The 16931-nt window shown below is 39.5% G+C and overlaps 2 protein-coding genes across 7 annotated transcripts in view; both read left to right on the forward strand.

The window, feature by feature from the left end:
- Positions 1-780: 780 nt before the first annotated feature.
- Positions 781-5919, forward strand: yipf4 (Yip1 domain family, member 4). Its single transcript, XM_026356622.1, has 6 exons — positions 781-1015; positions 1364-1517; positions 2711-2882; positions 3356-3433; positions 3547-3660; positions 4814-5919. Exons 1-6 carry the CDS (start codon positions 958-960, stop codon positions 4949-4951), a joined length of 714 nt encoding a protein of 237 aa, XP_026212407.1. The 5' UTR covers positions 781-957; the 3' UTR covers positions 4952-5919.
- Positions 5920-6730: 811 nt separating this feature from the next.
- birc6 (baculoviral IAP repeat containing 6) overlaps positions 6731-16931 on the forward strand; it is an 81481-nt gene continuing 71280 nt past the window's right edge. For all 6 annotated transcript variants that reach the window (XM_026355079.1, XM_026355081.1, XM_026355083.1 and 3 more), the window contains exons 1-9: positions 6731-7157; positions 10206-10387; positions 10901-11038; positions 13040-13233; positions 14954-15065; positions 15328-15410; positions 15536-15761; positions 15885-16054; positions 16823-16881. In XM_026355079.1, the coding sequence (XP_026210864.1) occupies positions 6947-7157; positions 10206-10387; positions 10901-11038; positions 13040-13233; positions 14954-15065; positions 15328-15410; positions 15536-15761; positions 15885-16054; positions 16823-16881 (1375 nt within the window). In that variant the 5' untranslated portion in view covers positions 6731-6946. The remainder of the gene's footprint in view (positions 7158-10205; positions 10388-10900; positions 11039-13039; positions 13234-14953; positions 15066-15327; positions 15411-15535; positions 15762-15884; positions 16055-16822; positions 16882-16931) is intronic.

Raw genomic sequence — 16931 nt, forward strand, 5'->3', positions numbered from 1 at the left:
ATATAGGGGTTTTCAAACTAAATGAGAGTTTTGCCCATAAAAATAAAGTGGTGGAGCAGTTTGAAGGCTTCATTGCCTCATTAGAGAGCTGGTCGCTGCTTATTCTGCAGAGCGGGCTTGGTTCATGGGAAGAACCTGTCGCAATAAATCCATATTTCCAGTAGGACTCCTGGTACTGTCTTTGAAATGCAGCTTTCTTTTTCTTTGAAGTCGTAGACTCTTCTTATGTCTCCTCACTGGCTCTCTTACCCTGCGCAAAGAAACTTAGTTAGTTTTCAGTTTAGCGTTAATGTATGATGTGTTACCGGCCGGAGCGGCCCCTTTAAGAAGGTAGCGGATGTAGGTAAGACAGGTGACTGAGGGAAGCATCTTGAAATGTATCAAGAGTGAGTCATAGACAGATGTGGAGGAGAGAATCCAGTAATTTAACATCGTTCAGAATCAGATAATGAATAAAACGGAAATAATGTAAGTTATGTATTCTTTCTGTGCGACTCGGTATCAATTGACCCACAGACCGGTGCCGGTCCGCGGCCCGGGGGTTGGGGACCACTGATCTAGTCCATCTAGTCCCATGGTGCGTAACCCCGCCACGTTTCAATTCTGACTTTTTTTTTTTTTACAAGCACCACGGTAAATACATGTGTCATGGACGTTCTCCGTTGAGCATACACACATTAGTGTTAAATTGTAATTTAACAGTAAAGTATTTGAAACTGTTCTAGCGACATCTCCCAGGTGTATGACGCGCCGTGAATGCCTCATAAGACGTGTCTTATTTCCCAGCATGCTCAGCACTTCCTGCTTTCCGCACCAGAAGTGAGAAACGGAACGAAAACAAATAGCTATACTTTAACTCGACTTTGATCAATGACAGCGTTAATTAGCCCATTTCACTTACTGCCTCTTTAAATGTCATTTATTTGAACCTGAGGCGTGTGGCGATAATATTCAACCATGCAGTTCTCTCCCACCAACGGAGATTTCACTTTCGTCTCTTCGACTGAGGCAGAAGGTAACGTAGGCTCAGCTAACTGCTCAGCTAGCAGGCCTTAAAGAGCTAGTTCACCACGTAACTGTTTACCTACCTTGTTTGTGTTGCCATAAAGTAGCGACATGATACTGATGATACTGATAATAAATGATGATAAATGTAATGTACATTAGAGCAGGTGAAGCAGCTATTACTTAGTTGTAGAGTAAGTTGTAGGCTTGTTCTGTAATGTTAAACACAGTTTTAACATGCGTAATATATGATTGATGTACACTGGTATTTACATTTAGGGTTTAGAAAATGAACAGCAGATGAATCATATATACAAGATGTCATGAATGACTGAATAAATCAAAATGTTCTTCACAGAACTCAGCGGCACCATCAGTGCCCCAGACGTTAAACTAAACATGAGCAGTGACAGCGGTAAAGACCCATACGCCACCACGTTCCTGAGACAGCGAGGATACGGCTGGCTTTTGGAGGTTGAAGAGGATGATAATGAGGAGTATAAGCCTCTTCTGTTAGTACCCATTTGATTTTTTTTTTTTACATCATACGATCATGGCTCTTGTCAAATGCCAGTGTGATTACTTAAATAAAATTTGGGAGACAATCAGAAATCTGTTCTTAAGTTTATGAGAAGCTGCAATAGCTCGGGAAAATACAATTTTAGGGACATGACTGCTGTTGTATGTAAACACTGGTGTTTCCACAAATAGCAACTTTTCCAATGCCTGCTGCAGCAGTTCTGTTGAGGCCTGCATTACAGTGTATTTACAGCTAGTACTGACAGTTTGTCTCTCAGATATGATTATAATGCACACCTAAGGACTTGAACAGGTTTAATCAGGAACATACACAGTGTTGAATTCTTCTTTATCCATACATCATGGCTAGACAGGATTATTTCGGGAATTTCTGTTGAATAGTTGTATTAAAGAGTAAGTTAAGTTGACATTGCTGGCCGAGAGAACATTTATTGTTGTGATTAATTAAAGGCAGAATTCCTAACACGTGTTTACCAGCAGCTAAGTCTTTTGATGCCATTGGCTGAGATGGTAGCTATGATCTTTCTCCCTATTGTCTCTCACTACATTGTTATGCTGTTATAACATCATTTTACTTGTGAGAGTGTCCAGCCCCAGTGAAGTATGCTTGCAGTGGCTTCTTCACATCCCCCTGTATGCCTGCAAACATCAACAGTTTTCCACAGTGCATGCCCCTCAAAACTTTAAAAATTTGTATCTGCACAGGCTCTGCTCTACTTGTCTGTTAGGACCCCCACCCATCCTCTTCCTTTCAGCCTACTTCCAAAAGCAAGTAGAACACAGTACATGTGCTGTACAACATTTACATAAAAGAAAGTCCAAAGTTTTACCACAGAAGAGAGAGCATAAGAGTTCTCGTGGGAGAAAACCCAGCTCAAGTCTTCATACAGTGATTGTTGTGGACTTTGTGTGCACAGAGTACACATCTGCAGAGGAGCTCAGCGGGATTCATTGTGTACACTCCAGCCTTTTACAGGGCTGCAGTTAGTCTTTTAACTAAGGGTTGGGTAATATATTAGAGATTTAAAGATCGCTAGTGCTGAACCACTGATAGGTAGCAGTGCAGAGGCCAAATGCAGAGAAAGTGGTCAATACTATGATACTCTTGTTTAGGTGACATTTGTGAACGTTTGCACTTATGATAGGGTGGTCTTGTCTTGAACAGTGAGGAGCTGGACATTGACCTGAAGGACATCTACTACAAGATTCGTTGTGTACTCATGCCAATGCCATCACTAGGTTACAATCGGCAGGTGGTCAGAGACAACCCAGACTTCTGGGGCCCTCTGGCTGTGGTGCTACTCTTCTCCATGATCTCCATCTATGGACAGTTCAGGGTGAGTGGGATATAACATTCATGTTTCCCATACTGTTCAAGGGTTTTCTGTTAGCTCATCTCCCCAGGAACATTCCCATAATCTGCATTTTCAAGAAGCTTGAAGCTTGGTACTAGGGTCATCCTTCCAATTCTGCTGTCTTTTACAAGCTGGTATGTAGGATATACCTAAATAAAAAGTTCCATAGTCTACCGATCACAGTAAGCACTACTTCCAGTGGTATCACCTCCCGAGCAGAAGCCCATATTTGGTTCCAGAAACTGAAGTGGGCAGAGAACCAGTACGTGTGATAATGGATACACTTTATGTTGTGTTTGTTTATTGCCTGAGGTAGAAAAGTGGTTGTAAGCATCTTGGGAGAGAAGTTAAAAAGCAGCAGCTTCAATATAAAGCTGTGAGCATTTATGAAGCTGTTTTAATCCATATGGTAGATTATGTTAATTCTATGGATGTGTCACAATTTCTACTTACAGGTTGTGTCTTGGATTATCACCATTTGGATATTTGGATCACTAACAATCTTCCTGCTGGCTCGTGTTCTTGGTGGTGAGGTAAGTGCAGCTGCCATTCTCTCTAACCAGTTACCAACTACCCCACTACTGACTTTACTTTATTATCGTAAAACACAAACATTTTTATGGTGTCTTGTTGTCGTATTGTACAGGTTTCCTATGGCCAGGTCCTCGGAGTGATTGGATATTCTCTTCTTCCTCTCATCGTTATAGCCCCTCTGCTCTTGGTAATTGGGGGTTTTGAGGTGGTCTCTACACTAATTAAAGTGAGTCAAGGATTCTTATGTTGTATGTTGTTTAAAAATAATTAAGTTGGCAAGTGTTTATTATTAAATTCTAAATGTGTTGTTTGGACTATTGCGTGAAGCACGCTGATCATGGACAAGAGGAAAAAGTTATCTGAGGACATAAAGAAAAACTCATTGCCATGCATGGTGCACAACAGCATGTCCAACAGCATGTGTGATGTTTCTGGGACCACAGTTATTTAATATTATTAAGAAGGTTAATGCTCTTGGGAACATAGCCAACCACCAGGGCATGGCCACACAAGGAAAACTGAACCTAGATTGAGAGAAACAAATGGCCCACTGTCACTCTGTCTCAGTCGCAGCTCATGGCTCCTCCAGCAGATTCATGATTCAAAACATATCGCATAAGAGCACCAAGAATAAACAACCAGTTGTGGCAGTGATGAGTCCAAATTAACATGTATGGAAACAAGCGAGGAGATGTCCATCAGAACTAAGAGAAAAGCTCATAAAGAGGAATTTGTTTTATTTTAACAATCCAGAGTCGGTTCTGTTGAATATGAAATAGAGAAAAATAAATGCCAGTGACTCTATTACTTATTATTTTAATGCTTTGTCATATGTAATTTGAAACATTTCATTTTCACAGTCAAGACAATAAAACCTGTGACTCATGGTGATAGTGCCAGGTAACACCTATCAGTCCGTCAGCCTCAGCAGACAGCATCTAGCTCCCAAGCAGTATAGTCCACTTCACAAACATTCAGCACAGCAACATTCAGAGCTCAAAGTGTCAGAGCAGCCAGCAGAAAGGAGTTTCAATTACAAGCTTACAACTTCCATGACAGTTAGGTTTGTAGTGGGGATGTGGGGATGGAAGTCTGTCATGCTGTTATCACCTGTTGCTATGTGTATGATCACTAATAAAGCTTGAAAAAATGCAGTAATTCAACTCACAGTGGTATGTTTGAATCAACGTTGTGAATTATATTCGCATAGTGGATTCATATTTCATTTCTTTAATCAGTCTCCATATTATCAGATAAAAAGTTAAGGACAGACAAATACTATAATGAACCAAATCTTGAAAAATCCAGATTGTGCAAATAGTCTCTCAGTAGTATTGATGGATGAATGTAATGATGGTTGTTGGTCTGTTATCTTTCAGCTTTTCGGAGTCTTCTGGGCTGCTTACAGTGCTGCTTCACTGCTCGTCGGAGATGAATTTAAAACAAAGAAGCCCCTTCTCATATATCCCATTTTCCTTTTGTATATCTACTTCTTGTCACTATATACTGGTGTGTGACAGGATGAGTTGAAACTGTGGACCCTTTTAATGGACAGTGAAAAGTCAAACTACAGAACCAGGATTTTTGTAAAAGTTGTCTTATTTCTTTTTTTAATTGTGTTGAACTGTAGACGGTGGGGATGTTGGGAATATATATTAATGTATATAGTTTTGTCCCTAATGTCTTTGGTCAATAAAATGCATATACTCTCACAGCATAAATTGCAGTATGTAGACTGGTTCAGGTTCTGGTTCTGGTTCTGGTTCACTGGTGCAATACAGTCACAACTGTCCTACTTTTATTTGAAGTTCATAAAGCTGGAGATATTCAAAAGATTACATATTAATGTATTATTTGTTTTTCAGTACACTCTACACTGTCATTGTCATGCTCAATGATGTGGTTCCAAATGTTTGTCTGTATATTTATGATGAAGGAAGAGAAACAGATTGCTGAGCACAGTGCTCATTGTAGTGTATTATATTGTGGGAAGAAATGTCACTTTGTGATTTTTTATTTGTCATAGACCTGTTTTCTTAATTGATGGGTTTCAGCAGCAGAACCAGGTCAGTTGAGTATAAACTAATATCTGATTAATGTGGTGCCTTGTTTTCCCATCCCTGAAACTCTTTAATATAATAAGAACTCATTTGATCAATAATGCCACTAAATGAATTGCATGGCTTAATACTACATTATACAATCAACACAGTTGCTCAGACTAACATAACCTGAAAATGGTCTCAACAGCTTGGATTGGACAAAATCTTATTCTGTATAACAGTTCAACACAAGGCCATCAGGAAAATACTTATGTCTAGTTTAACCTGCATGCTGATCCGAAATCAGTTATCTATCAGTTATCAATTTATCTCTGTGTTTCTTCAGTTGTTCATTTCCCCTTTTATTTATTTCTTACCAAGTGCTCTGAATATGTGGGCACAAGAAATCAAACTAAACAAGTGTTGAAGAGCGATAAGCAATTGTCACATCTGTTCTGTTTTATTTCACATTTTTACAAAACACAGTGGATAATGCATGGGGGTAGAAGGGAACAATTGTGGGGAGCTACTTGTCTGTATTGTCTTGTCTGACTTTAGATAAGTAAAAACTTGTACTTTTTGTATTTCAATACCTCCCTTACTGTGGGAAACCGTGAAACCAAGGCTCACTTCAAAGAAGATCAGTTCCATGGGAGCCAGATCCAGTGGTCAGGTATTGTGCGTGTGTGCAGTCTGTGGTTGGGGCTTTCAAAAGTAAAGTAAATGAACCATTCATTAGTTTTCACTTTATCAGTCAGAAGAAAATTAATTAGAACAACAACATTTTCACAAACTGAGGATTAATTTCTCTGCGAGGCATTCTTTTTGTAAATTGCTTGACAACTAATGATGAAACACATTGACAGTGCATCTGCACCGAACGGTCTAATGCAGTTTTGCAGTTAGAGGACATTAGATTCACTAACCTCTGGGGTGATAACAGCCGTTATCTAGCAGCCTTTTTCAATCATAATGAAAGCTGCATGTACAACAGGAATACTTGAGCTTGGTGTTATCTAAAGGCCCATGTACATTTTGATCAAAATCGCAGTAAAAGTGTCGATATATCTGTTGGTGTGATGTGTATTGTGTATAGAACTGCTGGGCATGATTTAACCTTTGTTACTTGCTGTTATTTAGTGCAAAGATATTATTTTGGTGTTCCTGTTATTTTGTCCATCCGTTGTTCTCGTTCGCGCACGCTGTTATCGCGGGAGCTGGTGAAGAGCTACGCCAACTTCGTTTACCCTATCGTGTAAGTGACAGAAAGCCAGCCTGGAGTTCCTCAGCGCTGATGGTGAATAGCCACTGCTGCGGTAACGGGCGGAGGAGAAGAAGCCGCAGAAGGAGTCGTTAGTGGCAGAGGAGTGATAAGTTAGTTTCGAGTTCTACTTGTAGATTTAGCAGTATTACGTGTATCATCGGATCCTTAAAAACCCCATAAGGAAAGGGAACGGAAAATAAGGAAAGATGGCGGCCGCGGCCTCGCCGGGCTCCGGCTCGTCCACCTCCTCAGACTGGATTGTACTGAGAGACGGTTGCCTGCGTTGCGACGAGGAGGGCCTGCGAAGCCTGTCGTACCACCCGGCCCTCAACGCTATTTTGGCCGTTACTAGCCGCGGCAGTATAAAAGTAATTGACGGCACTTCAGGGGCCATTCTCCAGGCTTCAGCTTTGCACGGTAAGTACCGGAGCCCTCTGTCAAGCCCTGACACCAACACTTTCAGTTTTGACAAACCAACCAACCAACTGACTGTCAACAGACACTATACACGACACTGGCCGGGTTGTAACCTTAGCCTCAGCTAGCTAACGTTAAGTGTTGTTAGTTAACCAGCTTTAGGCCCAAGGATACGTTAACTACATTATTGGCCAAACAGGATTTGTTTTGTTAGCCTGTTCGTTTTGTGCACAGCGTCTTCAGGTGTCGACATGTTTGTGGATGAATGTAAACAAGTCCTTATTGAACACCAATGTTTGATTACTTAATGCTTACGATAGCTACAACATGACATATCTACTCATGCAAGCTAAAAGCTAGCTAGTCAATTTAGCTCAATGCTAGTTAGCCGGGCAACCTCCCTTGATCATTTCTCTCACTCTGGTGGTCTGTCACAATATGTCTTGAGTAGAATATTTTACATATTGGACACCTAAAGTGGCATACCTACTATTACTAAGTTAAATATAGTTAGTACAGTGGGTCAGTGTGAATTATTGTGACAGCCACAAAGCTAACTAGCGGCTCTGTAGCTGCTTCACTGTCGTGCCCGCTGTCAGTCTTTTGGAGGCATTAGTGGGATGCTGAGAGTAAACTGAGTTGTTAGTGTAGACACGGTGCAGTGGGGCCTTGCTTGTTTGTTGAACTAGCATGCATAACCTAGTCAAATAGTCAGCTTAACATTGGTGTTGCATGACAGCACGAAAGATCCTGTCACAATGTACTGACAGGACATTCCGTTTAAAGTTTCTGTAGTAGGTTAGGAGTTAGCTTCTCAAGCTGTGCTTCACACTCACATTGCACACTCTACTTGGATTGTTACCCTCTGCTTGTTTACACAGCATCTGTGGTCTTCTGAGTGTTCTATAGACAGTAATCAGGTGTTAACGAACTGTACAATGTGTTTACATGTGCTGATGTTTGTCTCCTGAGGGATGTTGGCCTTTTGGAAGAGCCTTCACTCTGACCTTTATCACTGAACAAAAGTAATACATTTCAACATGTATTAGGTCAAAACTGTTGCTTATTAGCACCTGCTTTTTTAGAGAACAATGAGCCAACTAAGTTTTTGTTAATGTTATTGTTGCCTGTAACTAGTATGGGTTATTTTGCATCGACTGTAGGCTCATGTCATGTTTTTGTAAAGACACGTATATTTATATATATTTATGACAATCAGTTGTACCTTACGGTCTATGTTCTGCTGTGCCATTAGACAATGATAAAACAAATAATGCTAGTATGGCTTCCAATTCTTTTTTTGTTGAATGAACACTGTATACGTTTTTCCTATAAAAAACATTATGATGATTATGACCTTAATGTACTTTATGTCCCTTATATACTTCTCATTAATATTATTCTACATGCTCCAAATTCATATTCCAAAATAACCCAACAGATGGAAATCTGTCACACAGTGAAAGTTTTGCTCAGATTTGCCACTAATAACGCTCATAAAACAAATGACTACCATTGCACATCAGTATTTCAGTCTGTCAAGCTACCCGAGTGTGAGGGCAGAGGAAAAAAAATTATTGTGATTGCCTCTAAGTGAAACAGCACTTTGTTACATCAATAAGACTTTGCATAAGTATCTATGTACTTGTATAACTTGTTTCTAATTTGAACTAGTATTATAGAAGCCAGAAGTCTTAAGTTTTTATTTTGTTGTACTATATGCTCCTGTGTTTTTAATCATAATTACTGACCTCACTCTTACAGCATCATAAAGGCAGTTTATTTAGTTTACATGGCCTCCAGCACAGACCATAGTCCAGTTTGTTGTTGTATTTGCATCTGCAACCAGGGTACCCTGGAATTTTGGAGTTGGTTTGAATTTTTACAATATATTCCATATTTCCTGCTTCCTTTTTTTAAAAATATAATCTTGACAGCATGTCTGACAACCTCAGTGTTTGTATCATTGACCACTTACTTAACCTACAATGTTGACATTCAATGCAGAAGCATGAAAACCTTTAGAAGAAAGCATCGGGAATTGAACCAATGAGACTTGTGGGTAATAAACTATATTACGTAAATCATATATATGCCAGTGGTCTGTAGGGATTGACCTTAGCAGCAAGCTTTGAGGCTACTCACAATATTTGCTACAAAAGAACTGATAACTAGGTGGAAAACCTCACCATGGCTAGGTCAAGGAAAAACAGTTTTCTTCCAAATTAATATAGAATAAAATTTAAAATTAATGTAAAAATGATCTGCACTGGGGTGTGGGTGTGGTAGGGGCAGTTGGACTGATGACCTCAGTATTTTACGTTGCCTCCAAAAACGAACTTGGGATTTTTGGAAAGAAAGACGGCTGTTTCTTTACCAGTTAGAGAGGGAGAACAAACTTGTGTTTCCTAACAATACCCTACAACCCATCAACAAATCGCTCAGTCTATTTTCAGGAAGTTTTGGATGTTACTATAAGCTGTCTAAGGTGAAAATGCCAAAAGATGAAAAACACTTTGTTGGATTAAGTTATAATTCTGTTGCCCTCTCAGCTTAACAAAGCTTAATGTGCTTTGGGATGTAAACTATATAATTTGAAGTTTGTTGAAGTCTTTCATCAGTTCATCAGCCTTTATACTTGTGTATAGGTTTAGAGAAGCCTTGAAACAGTAACTTACGGGACCAAACTCCCGTCTGTCACCACCAATAGCTAAAGCAAAGGGAGATGGCACATTAAATTGTTGTTAAGACAGTTACATGGAAGATTAAGCTTAATGTGTACAAACATAACAGGACTTCATACCCCCTAAACACTGCATATTGTATTATTAAATTAATTTTTTTGTAAAACTAAGGCTGTGAAAATGAACAAACATACAAAGCAAACATATTGCATAAAAGTGTTTTTCCTCTATTATTTAAAAACCATACCCACCGAAGATAAATGTAACTAACAAGTAGTGCAGTTATGGTGGTCATTTTGGATGTGCTTCTCCTTTAAACCTCCTGACATTGTGTGGCGTGATGTCTTCTATTCCTTTTTTCTAGCTAAACCCGGCGGGCATGTCAGGTGTCAGTACTTTCCCGCAGTGGACAAGGTGCTTTTTGTGGATGACTATGCAGTGGGATGCAGGAAAGATCTGAACGGTATCTTGCTCCTGGACACAGCCCTTCAGCCTCCAGTGGCCAAGCCTGAGGATATGGTTCAGCTTGAGCTGCCGGTCACAGAGGTAAGAGAGGAGTACGTGGTTATCATGTTTTACTGTTCTGTGACACCAGGAAGCACCTTACAGAGATGGTTGGTGTGACCTGATATTTGACACCAGCTGTTGTGTTTGCCCTGGTTTACACCAAGCCCTTTGTTTCAATCTTACTATAACCCCCTTGTTACAATAAAGAAAAACAAGTTAAACCTTTCACAAACAATAAGTCAGCAGGTGAAAACTGCAGACTCCAGCACATTACTTTAGAATCACACTCAGCCACTTTTACACAACAATAATTTTGAAAACTGCAGAAGTGATATAAAAGTGTAGAGCACACAAAGGACCTGCTGGACGGTGTAAGACTAACATTCACGATTGACTGCACACTATTCATCTACTTAACGCCCCCCCACCCAAACGTCAGTAATATTTTTCAAACCAAGAACTTGTCAATAATAATAATAATAGTTGTCAATTAATAATAAAAATGTCTTATCCAGTAGAGTGTGTGTGTGTGTGTGTGTGTGTGTTTTTCAGGCCCAGCAGATGTTATCAGCCTGTCAGGAAAAGATAGATGTGTCCAACACAGAGGGTTATGACCTTTTTATCACCCAGCTCAAAGAAGGCCTGAAGAATACCTCACACGAGACAGCAGCCAATCACAAAGTGGCCAAGGTTAGTATGCTAGTAATAAGATGGAAAAGGTGCTTTTACTTTATTGTTACATCCTGTAATAAACAGAGGTGTACTGGTCTTCAGCCGATTGTTCGGCGCATCTCTAGATTGTTGATCTTATAACTTTTGTAATGTTGTGATGACAGCAGTATTCAAGTTCATGATGTGTGTCAAATAGTTGCACCTTACATTTTGGAATCTTTGCAAATATCAAGAGAATTGAGACATCATAAATTGGGAAAAATCCCAGATGGTTAATAAAAAGAGGATGAGAAGGAGCATCAGTAAGATCTATATTTATCAGTCCAAAAGGACAGATGTCTCTTTGGGAAGTAGTAAAGCGACGCCATGTAGTAGTTGCTAGAGGTGATTGCAGTCTAGTAGCAGATGGATTAGGGAAGGGCTACTATCACAACTTACTGAAGGAGCATTTGTCAAATGCAAGGATATCCAATATCCAATCCAGCAAGGTCAGATTTGACAGGAGTTGGATGAGATCTGAAACCCTGTGATTGAAGCACTCAATCTCTGAGAGACATTAGAGCTACAAACTACGTGTAATAATATAATAGTGTTGCTGTGTGGGCATATGTGATGGTTGTTTTAAGGAACAGTACTGTTAAATGTTATATAGCTCTACAAATTTCTGAAATTCCACAGAAGGTGGTTGAGAGGTGGTCATTCATCTGTTTGATGCTCTTTTTTAACCACCTGCACAGGAGGTTTAATGGCTTATATTTTAATTGTGCTGTATGCAACCTGCACATTGTGTTGCTTTAGTCCTTTCCCTTTGCAGGTGATGTTTGATCTTCACAGGCTGATGGGGAGGTCAGTATAGCAGACAGTACACTTTTCATTTAGCCAGTTTCTTTTAGCAATTAGCTGAAATTGCAATTTTTTTAGCTAACTCAATTATATAACACAATAACAGCTGTTCTTTGTACTGTAAGTCCCTGCAGAGTAGCTGTCACTCTATTTAGCACCTTGCCTTTGTGTTTACCCAGCTACCCCAAGTCACCTTGTGACTTTCTTTTAGCCTTTTTTGCTGAACTCCTTTGAAGCTATGATTCATACGTACTGTTCACGTGATAAATTCATCTGCAATATATAATCAAAATGCATTGGAAAGTGTCAGATGTTCTACTACAGTAAAACCAGATAAATGCTGTACTAATAGATCAATTGAGCATCTCAGTGTTGGCTGTCAGATACTAATCAGGTTATCTAAGCTTGTATAGTGAGTATTGTTGATGAGTGTTCACAGCTGGAAGAGTCTCTGTTGTGATGTGGTTGTCCTGTTTGTCAGTATTATGGTTTCCTAGGGAATTATTCCAACACTGAATCTGTTGTATGTTACTTGATGTTTGTATACTCACTGATGTTTGATAGATCAAATAGGCCTTGGGCTTTGCATATTAAAAGACATTTTGGGAGGCTGTGAATCCTCTAGTAGAGTGGTCTTCCATCAGTCATGGGGTTGGCGGTTTGATCCCTGGCTCTTCCTGTCCTTGGGCAAAACACTGCAGTAGCTCTTGAAGGTCAGGTGAGATCAGGTCAGCTGCATGGCGGTTTTACCATTGGTAGAATTCTGAATTTGTGTTGTTCTCTAAAAAAATTTTACATTAATTTAAACTTTAAAAACCCTAAGAGTCTGGTGCAGAATGTTGAAACATAAAGATGGATTTTGTTTAATTATTTTGCCCCAGAAAAATATCAGTTTAAACAAGTCATTGATAGCCTAATATTGCCATGACATTTGTGTTGGTGTCTGTGTATTAGTGAATAAGTACTACAGCACTACCAGCAGCAGCACTTCTCAGAACATGGGCCTTGTGTTGATTTGTCCTTAGTTTCGAACGTTTCCTTTATGCCACGGCATTACTATGTAATGAGTGCACTAAGTTGTCATCATAAACTGAAATAAACATATTCCATTGTCTGTTCCAGAGGTCTGTGGTCCTGTTTTTATTATCTGCTATCATCTGCGTCTTCTTTTCTTAGTGGGCAACAGTGACCTTCCATCTTCCCCACAATGTCCTGAAACTGGTGGCCAGCGCCATTGTTAATGAGCTGAAGAAGATCAACCAGAACGTAGCTGCCTTGTCTGTGGCCTCATCCATCATGGACAGGCTCTCCTACCTCTTGTCAAGCGCTAGGCCTGAGCTTGGTGTGGGCCCTGGACGTTCTGTAGATAGGTGAGCAAACACCTTTAGATTATTTGAAGAATCAAATAACTAAACGGTTATATAATATATCCACAACCTTCACTGGCTGCAGTGTAATTAAATCTTTAATTTTAAAGAGCACATTTTAGTTTCTTCCTGCTATGTTTCTTTCATTATTTAACAGGGCAAATGTGCAGCTCTGCCCAAAACCTTAAGGATCACGTCACATTCTCCAATTATTAGTAGATAACTATAATGAGAGGAAAGAATTCCTGTGGTGATGATATCCAAGCATTTATCCAAGCAGCCTATTAGGCTAAAGCAGCTGGATATGTAACGTGACATGTGAAGGTGTCAAAACAGTGAAAAAGAAAAAAACACACACAAGGAGAGTCAAAGAATCATACAGGATGATAACATTGTAGCCATGAGAGGCTACACATCTGTTAGTTGTACATGGTTTGGATTTCTAAAAGTTGTGTTCTTTTTTTTTTGCACAAGCATAGGCAGAAAAAATGCAAAACACAAACGCAAAACTCTTTACACCATCTGAAAAGTCTGCTTTCCCCAAACTGCTAGCACTAGCAAACAAGGCTCCTATGGTAATGTTAAGCAGACTAATTGCTTCTTGTAGTCACTGTTAAACTTCAGCAGTAGTCACTCCTGTCTGCATTTTTACTCTACTACTTTTATTTTATTAATGCCTTATAAAACTGAGAAGAGCTAAAAAGAAAAAATAATAATTCAAAAGCTATTGAAAAGCCCAGGGCAGTGTCATTTTTCACATAGGCTTTTATACAGAATGGAGGGGAAAAGTGGAAGAGCGCCATTACACACTTTACCACCTCTTCTGACATGCATCATAGCTTAGATGTGTCAGATATGTAGAAATGTTAAATCATGTAACCATGCAGGTTATTGAATTAAATTATTTATAATAAATATATACATCAGGAATTATACCAGTTGATAAGAAGAACTCTGGTTATAGCCTTATATTATCCCTATGTTGCAGCTCTGCTTTGTGGCCATGTTGTCATTTTAGGCCTTTGTCACTTCGGGAACTTATTGAACAGTCACTTCCACACTTCCATCCATTGCCCTGGGTTTTGCATTTTTTTCCTCTATCCTTTACCCACATTGGTTCCCACAAGTTCCAGGAACTCAATTTCAGCATCAGGGACTGGCATCTGGACTAAGTTGTCCCAGTTCTGCTGCAGTATTACATGATTGTGGAATACATGAAATCACTTGATACTACTACACTATTGCAATATTAAGGGCACTACTGTGCGACTTGTATGTGTATAGATAAAGAGACCAGTGGACCCTTCAGTTGTCTTTATGTGACCAGGGCTATATCTAGTGAAGCAGTTTGTATTTCTGTAGCTGAACCCTAAAATTCATTTGTCAATATATTTATTGTTTATGTCTCTAGTAGATAAAATTTGAGACTCGCACTGAGAGAAGAAGCGGGAAATCTTTGTGGTTGAGAAACCAAGGTTTAGCTGAAGACTTATTTACTGATTTAAAAACAACAAAAGTGCTTTTTTTTTTTAATTTAAAAAGCATTTTCTGATTGTTTTTTGACGGTTACATGCACATCTCATACACATCTCGTGTAAAACATGTATGAAAAATAAATGACAAATCATTCACAAATGTCCACTAATCATTCACAAATGTCCACTAAAGGTACAGTGACACTTTACACCAGCATACAGAAAACTGTGCATGTTGTTCTTTGCAGATCTTTGATGTACAGTGAGGCCAACAGGAGGGAGACTTTTACATCATGGCCACATGCTGGTTACAGATGGGCTCAACCTGATCCAATGGCTCAAGCAGGTTTTTACCACCAGGTATGTTCTGAGGGGCACATATTCAATAAATCTCTTTTCACTCTCATACACATTCACAGTATTTACATGAAATCAAAGGAATGGTGAGTTGTTGGTATTTCAACTATTAGAAATGCCACAGTGATGAAATGTTAATGTTGGTAATGCATTTGTTTGTTTACACTTGTTATAGAAGCTCAGAATTATCCACTGGAATTGGAGGGTTCAGAATATAACTGTCAAATAGTTTGTAAGCTCTGATGATCCTGCTGTCTTTCCACAGCCTGCCTCAACAGGGGATGATAGAGCCATGTGTTTCACCTGCAGTGTGTGTCTGGTGTGTTGGGAACCTACAGATGAGCCTTGGTGAGTGGAGATCATTAATTTTGCTCTGATCTAGTTGCTAGCTGTAGGAAATATGGAGCTAAAGCCTGCTAGTTAAAGGTATCTTGTTCCACATATAATGCCTGGTGTTTCTCCATTAAACCTAGGTCAGAACACGAGAGACATTCTCCCAATTGTCCGTTTGTGAAGGGTGAGCACACACAGAATGTCCCACTGTCAGTGACATTGGCAACCAGCCCAGCACACTTTCCCAACAGCCCTGACAGTTCAGACAAGATTGCCTGCTATGGCTTTGGCAGCTGCCCGCAGTTCCTGGCTGCTGCTACCAAGAGGGGCAAGGTGTGCATTTGGGACGTCTCCAAAATGATGAAGGTCAGATCATTGATCTATGAATGCATCAAGAAGAATAATCTGTCTTCTCCACTCTCAAAGATGTGTCTGCCATTAAATTTTAAACAGAGCCCAGGTTTAAGAGTGTGTGATTGTGACAAACAGGTGCACTTGAAGTTTGACATAAACCCGTACGACCCGGCCATTCTGAGGCAGTTGATCCTGTGTGGTGGTGAACAGAGCCAGCAGACGCTAACAGAGTCTCGAAGACCAACTCTGGCTTGGCTAGAGAAGTCGTCATCCTGCTCTGACCTACCCAAGCTAGAGGGAGACAGGTGAAACACACACATATTCACATAAAGGGTGAATGTGAGTCAAAATACCAGCATATACACAATGTGAAAATGTCTTACATCAGCTAGTGTGTTGAATATCAGCATATACTGTTGCCTAAAGTTGTCTCTAATCTGGTTATCGCCCCCTGTTTATAGTGGGTATATACCTCTATTTAACACCAAAAAAAACTTCAAATCAATGTCAAGAACCTCAATGTGAACTATGGTGCAGAACAGAGTAGGTAAAGGAGAACATGTCAACCCTACAAGAAAATAAAGGGAACAAAATTTCAAACTTGTATACACTACCAGTCAAATGTTTGGACACACGTTGCATGAAATATCACAGATTAACTATTGATATGTCACACTGTGGATTGAATATCGATTGATATTCCAGGTGACTAACTTGTGAGAATGATTCAGAGAAAATCCCAAAAAAGCTGTCATCAAAGCAAAAGTTGGCTACTTTGAAGAATTGAAAATACAAAACATACTCTGGGCTATTCAACACATTTTTGTTGACTACAAAATTTGTTCGGTCATATTATATGTGACACATATAATTTAATTATTTTCAGTGTCTTTTGTATTAAATTATAAATAATATGTTGAAAAATAAAGATAACCCAATGAAGGCGTGTTAATACTTTTGAATGGAATTTTGTATTTGTATTTATTTGGATCTATCAGAAAGTTGGTTGTGAGCTCTAATTCTAAACTTGTTCTATCACGTTCATCATATATTTTTCCATCCATATCTTCCAGTGATGACCAGTTGGAGGATTCAGACAGTGATGAGCATTCCCGAGCAGAGTCAGTGACAGGTATGAAGATGCTGGGGTCTGGTGGTGCCCTTTTGTTAAATTGCGAATAA

The sequence above is a fragment of the Anabas testudineus genome, chromosome 15, assembly GCF_900324465.2.
Source record: "Anabas testudineus chromosome 15, fAnaTes1.2, whole genome shotgun sequence".
NCBI classification, from domain to species: Eukaryota; Metazoa; Chordata; class Actinopteri; order Anabantiformes; family Anabantidae; genus Anabas; species Anabas testudineus.

What these genes read in the sequence shown, in the direction of transcription:
- yipf4 (XM_026356622.1), top strand. Translation starts at nt 958, where the DNA reads ATGCAGTTCTCTCCCACCAACGGAGATTTCACTTTCGTCTCTTCGACT. An exon ending in GAGGAGTATAAGCCTCTTCT is followed by an intron (nt 1,518 to 2,710) that starts GTTAGTACCCAT and finishes TGTCTTGAACAG; the next exon opens with TGAGGAGCTGGACATTGACC. An exon ending in CCATCTATGGACAGTTCAGG is followed by an intron (nt 2,883 to 3,355) that starts GTGAGTGGGATA and finishes TTCTACTTACAG; the next exon opens with GTTGTGTCTTGGATTATCAC.